The following is a 16,879-nucleotide window of genomic DNA, read 5'->3' as shown; positions in this document are numbered from 1 at the left end:
TATACGTGGTATACATCTTCCCTTATAATATATAATATGTGTAATCTGAGTGGTAATATCTCCACGTATTACATATGTGTTAGTGTATTTTATCGATAATCTGTCTTTTATTTCCTCTTATCTTATTAACGCATGTATGGGCGCGTATATGCGCCGGGCGAAAGCTATGGTTATATATGGGATTGTTAACAAATAAAAATTAATCTAGGTGTTATTAAAGAAATTTGTTTCACCTTCTAAACTTTTTGATGATTGGTTTACTTTGAATATTTTGCATATTTTTGCATATCATGAGCATTTTGTACATTTCTATACATTCAAACTTTCTATGAATATAAAATGATCCGCACTACTATCTACTTCATAGTATACTCTATACGTTTAAAATGCTCCATTAGAAGCTTAAATCTATCAAAATACAGCTCCTAGGGAAATGTGAATTTTCACATGAACACATAATATCGATTTTCTCATTGAAACGTATAGGCAGGTATATACTAGCATAAGCCACCTTCGGCATTTGGCCGTATGATGCAGCACTAGCTCTGTAACATAGAAAACCATAGGCGTCAGTTCTTCTTATTTCCTCTTTGATATATGTTTACTTTAATGTCACTTATTCAGACGCTTGATACATTGTCGGAATGAAATTTTAGTAATGTGCAAGTAATTTTGAGTAGATTAATAAAGTATAATAAGATATCAGATTCATGTACGTAGATTCAAGTGACATCAATCTTTATGTCTAGTATATACATGTGTATTGATCTATAAGTCAGTGTTAAAATAACAAATAAATGGCAGAAGAAGGAAAGAAGATTTCCTTCGGTTTTGCGAAATCTATTAAGAAACCTGTGTTAAAAAATGCTATTCCACAAGAAAAAAAGAAAGTTGATTACATTGAATGCCTTGATGAGAAAGGTATTAAAGTAATAGGGTGAGTTCAAAAAGTAAAATTTATAATCAAGAAACATATAACCTCAACCTAACCTATAAAAATCACCAATAGCGGAATATATATATTTGAAAACAATTTTTTTATTTCAATGAGGAAGAAAAAAAAGATGAACCTCTAATTATTCCATTACTAGGTTCAAAAACCTGGCATGATAGAATTCTTAATAAAATAGATGCAGACATTTTCCTTCCGAAGGCAGATAAGGAAAAGGTAGGAGACGCTAGTGTTAACGAGGCAAAATCAAAGCTATCTAATGGAAAAACATCGCCAATAATATCAATAAAGAAAGAGCCAGTTGAAGATAGTGAAAATAAAGTTGTTACTTTAGAAGAGCAAGCGACTAAAGAAATCATTGGGGAACTTAAGTCAAAGAATAAATATGAAACTAAAACAAATGATTTAACTTTACCTTTAGTAGAAGATGAATCATTAAGAGGCAAAGAACAGGTACGTTATCAACATATTGATGTGCAATGCACAGATGTATTACATTTGCATATTATAAATATCGTTTTGTATTTTTCAGTCTACGTTAGAAGATTATGAAAAAATTCCTATTGATGCTTTTGGTGTAGCAATGTTAAGGGGAATGGGATGGCAACCAGGAAAGGGAATTGGTTGAAATGAAAAGTATGAATTTTACTCTGGATTAAATTAATTATATGTATTTAATACATCACTTATTGGAAAGTAAACAGAGAACATCATTTTTTATTTCACAATCGTTTATTCTAACTATTACAGATTAGTAGCAGCTGTCATACCAGAATTACGACCAAAAGGTATGGGTCTTGGAGCAGACAAAGTAGCATTGCAGAAGAAAAATACAGATTTCAAAAAAGAAGAGGAAGAAGTTAAAATCGAGAAAGGAACATTTGTGAAAATTATAGCTGGAGAACAAAGTAATAATTATGGTCAAATAGAAGGATTCGATGATGATGCAGGAAGGCTCATAATAAAACTAGCTCTTGGTGGAAATATAATATCTGTAAATGAATTTATGGTACAGCCAGTGACTAAATCAGAATATTCTAAGAACTCAAAAGTTCAAAGTTAATATGAAGTGTTAGTTTTTCATTAAGGGACATTTAAGAAAATAAATTTGAATTGACATATACATATAAAGACATAATCGGACATGTAGAAAAACTAATTCAAGAGTACCTGTAAGTGTGTTGTTGCATGCAATTTTTTAAAGGTCCCTTCTAATTTTATATAAAATATGATAAATGTAGATCCGTCCGTCGTGTCCAGTAGTTGGGTGACTAGTGGGTTGTGGTGGTTGTTGACTCTTGTGTTATATCTGCTTCTGGACTTGTGTATTTCATCTTTGACTGTAGGTATCTTGATGTCACGGTGGATTGTTTCGTTGGTAACATACCAGGGTGCATTTGATAGGGATCTTAGCGTTTTCGATTGGAAGCGTTGGAGTATTTCAATGTTGGAATTACTTGCTGTTCCCCATAGTTGGATTCCATAGGTCCAGACAGGTTTTATTACGGCCTTGTAGAGGATTATTTTGTTCTGTATGTTTAGTTTGGAGCGTCGGCCCGTGAACCAATAGAATTTTCTTAATTTTTCCTTTAGTTGCTTTGTTTTTTCTGAGATATGTTTTTTCCAAGTTAGCCTCCTGTCCAGGGTCATGCCCATGTATCTTACGGAGTCCTTGCTTGGGATTATTGTGTTGTTAATGGTGACCTGGGGGCAGGTTTGTTTTCGGAGCGTGAAGGTTACATGAGAGGATTTTTTTTCGTTTATTTTGAAACCCCATTTTTGGAACCACTTTTCCATGGTGTCGATACTTCGCTGGAGAGTGGATGAGGCAATTGCCGGGTCTGCGTGGGTAGCTAATAGTGCTATGTCGTCGGCAAATGTTGCTATTGTTACCTCGTTTGCTATAGGTAAGTCGGCAGTGTAGATGGAAAACAGTAGGGGTCCGAGGACACTACCTTGGGGTATGCCGGATTCTATTGGGAATGTTGCGGAAGTGGCGCCTAGACATTTAACTATGAATTGTCTGTTGGTTAGGTAGGATTTTAAGATGGAGTAGTATGGATGAGGTAGGATCTTTTTGAGCTTGTAGAGTAGCCCTTTATGCCATACTTTGTCGAATGCCTGTTGGATGTCTAGGAATACCGCTGAGCAGTATTTTTTCTTTTCAAGGGTTTGGCTGATCATGTGGGTTATGCGGTGGATTTGCTCTACTGTTGAGTGTTGTTTTCGGAAGCCGAATTGGTGGTCTGGGAGTGTTTTCAATTCTTCTAGGAGTGGAAGGAGACGATTCGTGAGCATCCTCTCGAATAGTTTAGACAGGGTAGGTAAAAGACTGATTGGGCGATAGAAGCTGGTTTCATATATTGGTTTACCGGGATTAGGGATGAGGGTGATCAGTGGGATTTTCCAAGCCTAGGGAAAGTGTTGAAGGCGGAGGATAGCGTTAAAGATTGATGCGATGAGTGCAATCCCTTTTATCGGAAGTTCCTTGATTGCTTTATTTCCTATTAGGTCGTGACCTGCTGCTTTCTTGGGGTTTAGGCGACTGATTGCTTCTATGATCTCTGAAGAAGTGAAGGGTTCAATAGGAGGGGACATTTGGAAGGGAGTGTGCAGATATTCGGTAACGTCCGCTGCAGCTATGGAGGAATGGAGTTGGAATACTTCAGTCAAGTGTTTGGCAAATAGGTTGGCTTTTTCTATAGGGCTACGCGCCCATCCACCCTGCGGACGGCGGATTGGAGGTATTATTTGTGGGAGGCGCGTGAGTTTCCTGGAGGCCTTCCATAGTGAGTAGTTGGAGTCGGCTGTGGGGGACAAGCTGGCGAGATATTTGTGAAAACGGTCATTATTGTAGTTTTTTATAGTTTAGGATAGTTTTCTAGTTGCGTTGTTTAGTTTGCGTTTGTCCTCCGGTGTTCTATGGGTCTGCCATATGCTTCTTAGTCTACGTTTTTGTGTGAAACATTGTGTCAAACATGTGAAAACATTAAAGCTGTTATCCTTATTCATGGTCTTGTTGGAACGTGTTTAACGAGCGTAACGTAGGCGTGAAAACGAAAACGTTGAGACTCTTGTGGCGTAAAAAGACTGAATTCCTCATAAAAATACAAGAAACGAATACAAGAAACGTGCACATAGTTTATTCTCGACCTTGGATACATAAAACCAAAAAAAAAAAAGAAAAGAAAAAGAAAAAGGAACAAAAATTTTTATTGGTTATTTACCGAAACTCATTGTATCATTTTTATTACTCTATATAAAACGTAGAATCATATACTGACGAATGTTATTTCGAATTTCTAACTTCAGAACGATAATTACATATTTGAAATTACCAATAAGTGGTAGTAGCATTAAAAATATTGAATATTCAACGAGATGAAATATAGGTAAGGTAGTTAAAAGAAAAAAGATTGAAACGTTCGATGTAAAACGATGAAATTAAATGATTGGATTTGAAAACTTGATTCGGTTTAATAATTCGATGAAAAAAGTATTCATCCTATGAAAAAAGAATTCATGTTCCTGTCGATATATCAACGACGTGCGCCGTTACTTCCCACTGCTCTGCAATTCAAATGCAATACTCGAATATACATGGCGAAAGAAATGGAAATTGAGCAATTTAAGGGAACGAATTACTCTCGCGTCCACGTAACTTCAAAATGTATCACGTGTCGGTGTTTGCGAAACGAAATTCGTCGTTGTCCAACTAACACGCTTGCAGATGCTACGTTCACTTTGTTGCATATAGGGCTTAAATATATGAACAAATAGAACGACGCAACTGTCACTAGCGTAATTTTTAAAGTGAATTAATGCATAATCTCGTCATCTACGTTTGACCATGATTATGGCAGTGATCATTGTTATATACGAATCTTCGTGCAATATATGTGAAAATTCGTGGTTGTCCAATTAACACGCTTGCTGATGCTACGTTCACTTTGTTGCATATAGGGCTTAAATATATGAACAAATAGTACTGCGCAAGTGTCACTAGCGTAATCTGAAAGTGTTAAAGTGAATCAATACATAACTTCGTCATCTATGTTTGACCATGACTACGGTAGTGGTCATTGATATATGTGAAGCTTCGTGGAGTAGATGTGAAAATTCGTCGTTGTCCAGTTAACACGCTTGCAGATGCTCCGTTCACTTTGTTCCATATAAGGCTCAAATATGTGAACAAATTGAATGGAGCAACTGTCATTAGCGTAATTTTAACGCGTTAAAATAAATTAATGTATAATTTCGTCATTTACGTTTGATCTACGTTTTTTCATCTACGTCATCTACGGCACCTACGCGAATCTTATCGATTACGTCTTTGGCAGTGTTCGTTGCTATAAATGAAACTTAATAGTTGTTGAAACCGCTCGAAAGTCGTGTTCCTAAATCATTCCCTCGTCTCGTATCGTGTTTATCAAATGGAAAAGGAGATTGTGTTTTAATGAAATCGCTTGTTACTATCAATCTTGCTGTGTCACTCGCATAGGAGAAGAAAGTGAGGAAGGAGAAAAAAATTAAGGTAAGGTCATCAATGAGCAAAATGTTTAATGTACATTAAAATTGAGTCCGCTGCAACCCTCGTGACTTTTAAAATTCCATACGTATATTGTTATACGTAACATTGCCATATTAAATATATTCGATCAAATATTCAATCTCGTTCCCTGAAAGCTGTTCCTGGATATCTGGTTGGATACTTTACGCACGGAAATAGAGAGTGTTAACAGTAACAAACCCTCTATGTAGTGTTTTTGCTTTGCTCTTTTGAACAGGTAGATGACATTTTGCTTCGAAAAACGGATATATATACCACGGATATGCACATACAGAGTATGTGTATCGATATACACATTGATATACACCTTTGTACAAAGTGTCAAAAAAGTATTTATCGCGGTATTTTTTTCAAGCCATTCTACACCTTCGATTTGATGAAAATTGGTTAAATAAGTGTAGCGCAAAATTGATCTTGACCACAATTTTCAGTGTCAAATTGTTTTTCTATTGCATCATATAGTGCTCATTAGAAAGGAAAGTTCCGTTGTTTTAGAAAAAATGTTTGAAATTTCATTAATACTTAGACTGATTTTATTCATATTTTAAGGTCAAATATGGAATACAATAACATCAATACTAATATCTACTTTTTTGTGCGAATTACTTTACATTTCAATCTTCCTTGATACGCCGTGACAAGCAAAAGTGTAAACACAGCCCGTTGATTTTATGTAGAAAGCGAATGTCGAAGGTATAATGAGAAAAGAGCATTATTTGACCATTCCACAAAATAATTTACCTAAATAGTAGTTAATTCTATTGGATATAATAAACGTGAAGTAGTACTAGTGGACGAAATAACTATGTTGAAACCTTGATTCGACGAGTATAATTAATGTGCAAAACTGTAAACATGGTTTGAGATGTCCATTTTTGTAAAATGTTTTGTACATTATTAATGCTAATGAAAATTAACTATTACATTTCGTTAATAATAACTTGTAGTTACTGTTACCTAATCTTTACCGATCACTTGAAAAATTAGTCTTTTACATTTATGTGTTTACTTTTTTCGCTCGTCGCAGTACATGTTTAAGTCAGATATGAAATATTTGGCGTATTCCAGCGGCTTTGATTAAATCTAAGATGTTGGACCATTGTCAAAATGAAATTACTTAGCATCATATATAGCCTGGCAAGGCTCGAACGTTTTATCTTCCTGTAGATTTTCTTTGCTTTTAGACTTTCCTTCCATTTCTCTGAATTGGTATCTTCTGTACACTATTTATAAAAGAAGAATAAATTACATGTTACATCCAAGTTACCAATCCAAATAATTTTAAGTAAGAAAAGAGATCTAATGCAGCAGTTTCCACTTAAATATAGATCCGACGATTATTTACGAACAAATAGTATAAATCTTTTAGCAATATGAAATTCGCAATATTTATTCAAATATTTATATTTATAGTACGCCATTAGCAAAGAAGACATGTTTGCGTGCGTTATCGATTTTACGCTTTTGCCACGCAAACATGGAAATTGCGATTCGAAATTGAATTTGCACTGGAAACGGTTGACGTTACGACATCAATAACATATTTCAAAAACACTGACGATATCATACGGAATCAGAGAGATTCTATGAGAAGTTAAACGCATAATCATCCTATTGTAAATAATAGGAACAGAAAGTACACAAGGAATAATACAGAATCATCCTATCATCCTATCCTATTATACAGGATTGCTTTGATTCGAGCTCAAACATAGGGAAATCTGAAAGAATTTTTCGCAGAATTTCCTTCCCCTTTGAATTAGCTTTTATACAGAACGACTTTAACCTTTTCAAGGAAATACCTATAGAGTGTGACGATCTATGATTTTAAATAGAGAGGTGTATCTGAAAAGAGGTGGATGTAAAACGTTGCATATAAAACGTAGATCAAATCTTTATTCAAGGTGTGGCGGCACTCGACAAGCCGAAAAATCAGCAGTACCCCGGCAGCGACATCTACAGCCCCCAGTGACAATTACAGCGGAACAGGCCTACTAACTACTACAAGTATAACTCACAACACGGCCACCTCAAACGATTTTTCTCTTCGCAGAGAATCAGGATTTCAAGATCGATCGAATATGTATGCACTTGATTTACACGTGAAGTTGTCATTAAAAATATTGTTGCGTTTAAAAAGATAAATATTCATTTAAATTTAATGAAATTGTTAGTCCAATTGTTTTAAGCTTAAAGATATGTAGGTGTCACATTTATATATTGAAAACCTGGGAGCGGCATTAATTAACAAACCCAGTCACGCGCACACGTACTTTAAAACCATGCTTGAAAATCGATATTCCCTGAAACAATGCATCGTTCTGCGCTTCCAATTTATTTTCGCACGAAGAATCAGTCCATTCATCGTTGCCGTCACCATCGCTACTGTAATCTATATTACTCGAATAAATTCTATATCTTGATTGGAAAATCGCATATTTTAACGAACTTTCTGTGTTTTTTTTTTTTTTTTCTATGATTTTAATTGGCAATTTCCGAAATTGAACTATAGCTTGAGAATAAACCGATAATATTTGAGGGTATATATACATACATCATGTTTTTGATGGGTTTTGTAGTAAAATAATTGTAGAAAAAGCAAACTTTTTAAGAAAAAATTACCATATTCGAGTAATAAATTATAGAAAATTACCAATGTAATTTAAAACTTCAAAAGAAGAATCTATTACATGTAATAAAGAGAAGGACTTGTTCACGAACGGTAATTCAACAAATACATGCGTTGCAGAAACATAGTTTTGCAAGGGAGAAGAATCTCTCTAGGAACTCGACGATGTCACGTCAAGAGAAAATTCAATAAAGTGATTACTAACCGTATTACCAGCGGCAATTGTGTGTCGGCAATTCGTAAATAAGTTAGTCGTCTATTTGGAGAAACGTCGCTGGCAATATCGTCACATTTTAATTACGTCAGCGCTATCAATTGGTCTTGGAAGAAAATTTACCATTATGTACTTTTGCCCACGGCGTCGTTCCAACAAATGAATCCGAGTTTTGAATCGCTTACTCTTATATCACGAATTTGTAACGGTGTTTCTTCAAACTTTAAACGATTGTAATGAATGCCTTTGCGTACAAAGACTGATACCAGGTTTGACTAGAAGCTTCAGCTAATTAGTGCCCCAGTTAATTTGGATGTTCACTACCACGCCACTTATGAAGTGGCTTCGTGTCCGAGCGGATTTCCTGCACGTAAAAAAAAAAGAAAAAGAAAAAGGAAAAAAAAGAAAAAGAGATAGGAAAAAGAGAAAAAGAAAAAGGAAAAAAAGAAAAAGAGAAAGAAAAAAAGAAAAAGAAAAAGAAAAAGAAAAAGAAAAAAAAAGTTAATTTGGATGTTCACTACCACGCCACTTAAGAAGTGGCTTCGTGTTCGAGCGGATTTCCCCCACGTAAAAAAAACAAGAAAAAGAAAAAGAAAAAAAAAGAAAAAGAGAAAGGAAAAAAAGAAAAAGAAAAAGAAAAAAAACTGTTAATTTGGATGTCCACTACCACGCCACTTAAGAAGTGGCTTCGTGTCCCAGCGAGTTTTCCCCACGTAAAAAAAAAAAAAAGAAAAAGAAAAAGAGAAAGGGAAAAGAGAAAAAGAAAATGGAAAAAAATAGAAAAAGAGAAAGGAAAAAAAAGAAAAAGAAAAAAACAGTTAATTTGGATGTTCACTACTACGCCACTTAAGAAGTGGCTTCGTGTCCGAGCGAATTTTCCCCACGTAAAAAAAAAGAAAAAGAAAAAGGAAAAAAAAAGAAAAAGAAAAAGGGAAAAAAAAGAAAAAGAGAAAGCAAAAAAAAGAAAAAGAAAAAGGGAAAAAAAGAAAAAGAAAAAAAAAGTTAATAAATAATAAATACATTTGTTAAACTGAGCAGGTTTTATTTGAACTTGCCTATAATTATTCGCCTACAATTATTTTTATCGACGAGATTGACTGGATAGGCACAAATAAAGGAGTAAACTGTACATTGTCTGAACCTGCAAAGAGATTCAGATCAGAACTTCTTTCTAGATTGGATGGATTAGTATCTAACGAAAATTCTAATGTAGTTCTTTTGGCTGCAACTAATTGCCCTTGCTATGTATATCACGCTATTTCAATGTTTTCTAAGTAGAAAATATCTTAATATCATAATTATTCATTATCTTAATCTTAATTATTGTGTTGTTCGGAATATTCCTTCGTTATTATTAATATAACAGAACAATAATATTTATTGTAAATATATTATTAGGGACATTGATGCAGCTTTACGCAGATGCCTCGAAAAGAAAATATACGTATCATTACCAAATGAAGTTACTCGACTCGATATGTTCAAATAATACCTTAGCAACCAGTTATTAGAGAATATGGATATTGTAAACCACATAATAAAATCTACTGAAAAATATTCTTGCGCGGATATAAAATTGCTTTGTAAGCAAGCATGGCTGCTAGAAATAAGTCCAATGTGGGAAAAACTTGAAAAAAAAGAAACATCTGTTACGACTTTGAAATATGAATTAAAGAATTATGAAATAATAGCAAAATTGTTAAAAAACAATGTCACCTACAGTTACGGATGTGGATAGATATGAAGCGTGGAATAAATATGTATGCCATAAGAACATATTTTAAAAAATATAAATGGTTATCATAATATATATCATTAATATAATTATCGTTCGAAAAATTGTTCGTGTGCGTGCATGTATGTGTGCGCACGCGTTATAAACAAGTTTGAAATGTTCGTTCTACATATATGTATACGTGGTATACATCTTCCCTTATAATATATAATATGTGTAATCTGAGTGGTAATATCTCCACGTATTACATATGTGTTAGTGTATTTTATCGATAATCTGTCTTTTATTTCCTCTTATCTTATTAACGCATGTATGGGCGCGTATATGCGCCGGGCGAAAGCTATGGTTATATATGGGATTGTTAACAAATAAAAATTAATCTAGGTGTTATTAAAGAAATTTGTTTCACCTTCTAAACTTTTTGATGATTGGTTTACTTTGAATATTTTGCATATTTTTGCATATCATGAGCATTTTGTACATTTCTATACATTCAAACTTTCTATGAATATAAAATGATCCGCACTACTATCTACTTCATAGTATACTCTATACGTTTAAAATGCTCCATTAGAAGCTTAAATCTATCAAAATACAGCTCCTAGGGAAATGTGAATTTTCACATGAACACATAATATCGATTTTCTCATTGAAACGTATAGGCAGGTATATACTAGCATAAGCCACCTTCGGCATTTGGCCGTATGATGCAGCACTAGCTCTGTAACATAGAAAACCATAGGCGTCAGTTCTTCTTATTTCCTCTTTGATATATGTTTACTTTAATGTCACTTATTCAGACGCTTGATACATTGTCGGAATGAAATTTTAGTAATGTGCAAGTAATTTTGAGTAGATTAATAAAGTATAATAAGATATTAGATTCATGTACGTAGATTCAAGTGACATCAATCTTTATGTCTAGTATATACATGTGTATTGATCTATAAGTCAGTGTTAAAATAACAAATAAATGGCAGAAGAAGGAAAGAAGATTTCCTTCGGTTTTGCGAAATCTATTAAGAAACCTGTGTTAAAAAATGCTATTCCACAAGAAAAAAAGAAAGTTGATTACATTGAATGCCTTGATGAGAAAGGTATTAAAGTAATAGGGTGAGTTCAAAAAGTAAAATTTATAATCAAGAAACATATAACCTCAACCTAACCTATAAAAATCACCAATAGCGGAATATATATATTTGAAAACAATTTTTTTATTTCAATGAGGAAGAAAAAAAAGATGAACCTCTAATTATTCCATTACTAGGTTCAAAAACCTGGCATGATAGAATTCTTAATAAAATAGATGCAGACATTTTCCTTCCGAAGGCAGATAAGGAAAAGGTAGGAGACGCTAGTGTTAACGAGGCAAAATCAAAGCTATCTAATGGAAAAACATCGCCAATAATATCAATAAAGAAAGAGCCAGTTGAAGATAGTGAAAATAAAGTTGTTACTTTAGAAGAGCAAGCGACTAAAGAAATCATTGGGGAACTTAAGTCAAAGAATAAATATGAAACTAAAACAAATGATTTAACTTTACCTTTAGTAGAAGATGAATCATTAAGAGGCAAAGAACAGGTACGTTATCAACATATTGATGTGCAATGCACAGATGTATTACATTTGCATATTATAAATATCGTTTTGTATTTTTCAGTCTACGTTAGAAGATTATGAAAAAATTCCTATTGATGCTTTTGGTGTAGCAATGTTAAGGGGAATGGGATGGCAACCAGGAAAGGGAATTGGTTGAAATGAAAAGTATGAATTTTACTCTGGATTAAATTAATTATATGTATTTAATACATCACTTATTGGAAAGTAAACAGAGAACATCATTTTTTATTTCACAATCGTTTATTCTAACTATTACAGATTAGTAGCAGCTGTCATACCAGAATTACGACCAAAAGGTATGGGTCTTGGAGCAGACAAAGTAGCATTGCAGAAGAAAAATACAGATTTCAAAAAAGAAGAGGAAGAAGTTAAAATCGAGAAAGGAACATTTGTGAAAATTATAGCTGGAGAACAAAGTAATAATTATGGTCAAATAGAAGGATTCGATGATGATGCAGGAAGGCTCATAATAAAACTAGCTCTTGGTGGAAATATAATATCTGTAAATGAATTTATGGTACAGCCAGTGACTAAATCAGAATATTCTAAGAACTCAAAAGTTCAAAGTTAATATGAAGTGTTAGTTTTTCATTAAGGGACATTTAAGAAAATAAATTTGAATTGACATATACATATAAAGACATAATCGGACATGTAGAAAAACTAATTCAAGAGTACCTGTAAGTGTGTTGTTGCATGCAATTTTTTAAAGGTCCCTTCTATCTTTATATAAAATATGATAAATGTAGAGGTTTTAGATTTCAGTATTTTATGGGGTTAATTTCAGATACAAAAAAGTATGAGGAATATAAGGACAAGGAATCCAAGGGACTCAAGCAAAAGATGGATAGAAAAAGATCAATGTCCCCTGACCCCGAAGACGGTGAAGAACAAAAGTAGTAATAAAAGAAAGAAAATCGGAAGTACGATGCACAATAAGAACAAGTATGATAAAGTGGGGGATAAAAAATCAGAAAGACGAAAAAGGCGCTCCGAATCTAATGATGACAGCGATAGTGATTCTGAAAAGAAGAGACGGAGAGAAAGAAGTAACTCTAATAGTAATGATTCTTATAAATTAAAAAGATTGAAGAAGTCAAAGAAACGTAAGAAGTACGATTGCTCGTCTGAAAGATCAAGTAAAAAACGAGACGACGAGAAAGATCAAGATCTCGATCATTTAGTAGGCAGTAATATTTTCCAGGAACGTATTCGGTCATTTTACTTTCAAGATAAATTGTACAATTTTATTTATACAGATTTTATAATAAAGTGTATTTTTACAAAAGTATATTTCTTTTCTTACCCTTAACTGAAAATTACATTTAATTATAATATGTAATAATGTTTACAATTACATCAAAGTTAATGTCCTAAACTTTATCAATAATTATTAAAAATCCCCGCGTATTGCTTACGTAATGTTGATATCGAGTAATACCATACATAACCTCAAAGAACATTATGATACTTACGAACATCGTTAAACAAGTAGTGCGAACGATGTCGAGTAAGTATTCACTATGTATAAAGTATTTATAAATAAAAAGTATGGGAAATATATAACCGAGTGTATTTAACTTTTCCAACATTTTAGCATTTCGCTTGGCGTTGGTACAACTTCAAGTAAATGAAGTAAAAAGCAAAAATGTAGAGCGGGCAGTTTCCTACATTTCAAGCGCGAAAGAGCATAATGCTGATATTATCGCTCTTCCTGAATGCTTTAATTCACCATATGGAATACGTAATAATTTGTTTCTTTTTCTAATAATTTATTATATGTATAACAACTATATAGAAAAAAGTAAAAGTAGACAAATTACCTTAACGTTCATACTTCCATAAAGATTGTGAATTGACTCGAGAATATAGAATTTCCCCATTTTTATGATTATCGTGATTTTTGTATAAATATATTTTTTAAGATACTAATAATTAGGTACTTATAAACTAGTATTATCAATTATTTTGTATTTATAATTCCACCTATAATAGTTAAAAATTAAAGTTAGTTAAAATCTAACTTTATGTTTCAAAAAGTACTAGCAAAGTCGTTAAGTAACAAGTCACTGGTACTGACCCAAATAGCATGATTGTAATTAAACATTTCTAAATATTCATTTTTCATCTTGAACCTGTAGAAACAATTTATTATATGTACTATTATCTAAGTAATTATATATTTAAGTAAATCTAAATATAAAATTTAGTTATTTTAATAATTTAAAAAATAAAAAATTGACAAACATTTCAACCTAATTTATGGTTGGAACAAAGGACAGTTATTTTTCATTAATTGAAATATTGCAATGCAGAATAGTTTCCAAAATACGCCGAGAGTATTCCTGATGAAACGGTGAAACGAGCGTTGCTTTATCGAAGGCAGCTAAGGAAAACAGCATTTATGTAGTTGGTGGTACGATACCTGAAATAGAGGGCGATAAATTGTACAATACCTGTACTATTTGGGGTCCCGATGGAACTTTGATAGCAAAACACCGGAAGGTAAATAATATACCTCCATGTGGCTTTGAAATTGAAAATATTGGGGTGGAGAAAGTGACTCTATCTAGGAATAATTTAGGAATATGCATATGTACATACGTGTACTATAACCAATTCTATAATTTAAAAAATATGTTATAGGTTTATAAAATACGTTTTGATACGAGAAACATACATTTTTGTCGTAATATAATATATAAATTTTTGTACAATATATTTGTTTTGTAATATAAATTTTTCACATAGGAAAAAACTTATTTTTTCTTAAAAAATATTCCTTCTCAAATATTATTAAATGATAAAACTTTTTAATAAAAGAAAGTGATAAAAACGCTGTCAGTTATTAAATAAAAAACAATTAAAGTTTAGAAGTTCGTAACATTGATGTTAAATTACAAAAGTTACAGCAATAGAGTTAGCAACTATATTTTTATGTTATTAGGTACATCTATTCGACATCGACATTCCCAACAAGATTACTTTCCGAGAGAGTGATTCACTCAGTCCTGGTAATTCCCTAACAATGTTTGATGTGAAGGGCTGCAAAATAGGTATTGGCATTTGCTATGATATCAGATTCGAGGAAATGGCACGCATTTATCGGAACAAAGGTACAGTAGCTTAATCGAACAATACTTAACTAGCATGAAAGTAACTATCTTTCTTAAATATATTCTATATAAAATATAATCAATATAATCTGTAACTCTGTATAAAAAGGAGCTTAATTTAAAAAACCAGTATATTCGCTGAAAATGAAATAAATAAAAGAATTAGAAGCACGACAAGAGGACTGTTCTCGCATATTCATAAATTATGGAATATGGACTGTGCAGCTACAAAGTTAACTAAAATTCAGTGGTCTCGTATTTCCCATTTCTCTGTGTTAGGTTGCCAAATGCTGATATATCCGGCGGCATTCAATATGACCACTGGACCACTGCACTGGTCATTACTTCAGCGTTCCAGAGCGAATGACAATCAATTATACGTCGCCTGTATATCACCGGCTCGTGTTCCTTCAGCAAGTTATGTCGCATGGGGACATACACAGTTGACAAATCCCTGGGGGAAAATCCTTTATGATTTGGAAACTCAGGAAAATATGGTGGTCACCGATATCGGTAATTTCCAGCTTAACATTAAAAGCGAGAAATCCATGATGTAATTAACTTTTAGTCTCGTTGGTTCATCGATTTTGCCGGCTCCCTCTGTATTTGTTGAATTTATTAGCAAGCATTACTTATTACTTCGTATGTTTTTCTTTTCTCTCAGATTTGAAAGTTGTTGAGGAAGTAAGGGCTCAGATACCTACATTTTCTCAAAGACGTACGGATTTGTACGACACTGTCTATAAAAAGGAGTAACTCTACACTGAAACAGAAAATGTTTTCTTATAATATTTCTACTACAATACCGTTTTTTTTTTTTTTTTTTTTTTTTATGACTTATTACTAATTACTTATCATTTGTACTAAATGAATAACTCAATTAAGAAAACCAAAATGTTATAAATAATAATCTGTATATCTTGTGTATCAATATGTAATTGGATATTGTAATAATATTGGAATGTCTTTGATCAGGGATATGATAAAGAACACGCGAAGACTACGTTCTTTTGAACATCTTTAATATCCATCATTTATAACATTAAACATCTTTTTAAATATTTAGATAGATTAATACGTAACTCTTTATATATATAAACATTAATTTGAAGTTACAAGCTTAGAGAAATTGGTCGATTAATATTTATAGATCGGCTGTCTTGATGAAAGGCTTAAAGAAAGCAAAAACATAACAATGTCGCAAATATAATTTATAGTTTAACTTCTTTCTTGTATCTGTCTGCCTTTCACGATGTTTTACCAATTACAATAAGTAATTTCGACTTCTTTGCGCTCCGTTTTAACGCATTCGAGACCGAAAGAAATTCATATCAATCAGTAGGCATAATATATATAACTGTACATAATATATTATAGTATAACATAGTATATAATTTTATATTTTAAAAACATGAGGCATAAAATTTAAGATTGTCATCGACTTAAAATTAAAATATGAAAAGAATATTCCAGAGAGAGAAAAGCACAGTATCATTCTAACAAAACATTCAGATCGTACTGACACCCAGGAATCGTATTACAATAAAATCTCGGTCTCGAATGAATTAACACGAACGATTAACATGAAACACACTTGCGGCTTAAACACCTTCGATATCGAGGAAATTCAAACTTTACAAATAAAAGCAGCCTGTTCCTCTTTCCACCACAGACTCTCATACCATATCCGCTCTTATCCAGGCTTTTACTTGAAATCTCTGTCTATTTACAATTTAAATTTACCCGGACCACTCGTTGAGTCGGCAGCCCTTTATAAATATATAATGAACCCAGAACATATACCTGTGCCCCTAGCTGGTATCAGCTCTAGTAACGTTCATACCGGAACTTTCATACGACGCCAATTTGTCACGCGTGAACATCGATTCTTTCAGGGGTCACGGCTTTATGGGATTATATCCTTTAAAGTAATTAAAGTGATACTAATGATACAGAATTTTTTACAAATATTTAATATGTCCATAAAATAGGAAGTTTCGTGCTCTCTTATTTTATATTAATTATAAATTAGTAAGTTTTACA

The 16,879-nt window shown here is 32.7% G+C and overlaps 1 protein-coding gene and 2 long non-coding RNA genes across 10 annotated transcripts; 2 read left to right on the top strand and 1 right to left on the bottom strand.

The window, feature by feature from the left end:
* Positions 1–1,708: 1,708 nt before the first annotated feature.
* LOC126927835 (omega-amidase NIT2-like) lies at positions 1,709–16,502 on the top strand. 8 transcript variants are annotated; one of them, XM_050743828.1, is made up of 5 exons: positions 13,666–13,815; positions 14,036–14,225; positions 14,668–14,836; positions 15,116–15,349; positions 15,501–16,502. In XM_050743828.1, the coding sequence occupies exons 3-5, from the start codon at positions 14,749–14,751 to the stop codon at positions 15,590–15,592; spliced, it is 414 nt and encodes a 137-aa protein (XP_050599785.1). In that variant the 5' UTR covers positions 13,666–13,815; positions 14,036–14,225; positions 14,668–14,748; the 3' UTR covers positions 15,593–16,502. The 8 variants fall into 8 exon arrangements, with proteins under 8 accessions (XP_050599784.1, XP_050599782.1, XP_050599781.1 ...); XM_050743829.1 differs by having other exon boundaries at positions 13,675–13,891; XM_050743831.1 differs by lacking the exons at positions 13,666–13,815; positions 14,036–14,225 and adding an exon at positions 14,294–14,316.
* Positions 6,613–7,802, top strand: LOC126927840 (uncharacterized). Its single transcript, XR_007715965.1, has 2 exons — positions 6,613–7,361; positions 7,427–7,802. It is a non-coding gene; the product is annotated as an uncharacterized LOC126927840 (long non-coding RNA).
* On the bottom strand, positions 7,940–9,356 carry LOC126927841 (uncharacterized). The gene is made up of 2 exons (XR_007715966.1): positions 9,182–9,356; positions 7,940–9,009 (listed from the first exon to the last, which is right to left on the bottom strand). It is a non-coding gene; the product is annotated as an uncharacterized LOC126927841 (long non-coding RNA).
* Positions 16,503–16,879: the final 377 nt, after the last annotated feature.

The sequence above is a fragment of the Bombus affinis genome, unplaced genomic scaffold (genome assembly GCF_024516045.1).
Source record: "Bombus affinis isolate iyBomAffi1 unplaced genomic scaffold, iyBomAffi1.2 ctg00000275.1, whole genome shotgun sequence".
Taxonomy (NCBI): Eukaryota; Metazoa; Arthropoda; class Insecta; order Hymenoptera; family Apidae; genus Bombus; species Bombus affinis.
This window is presented reverse-complemented; position numbering and strand designations above follow the sequence as displayed.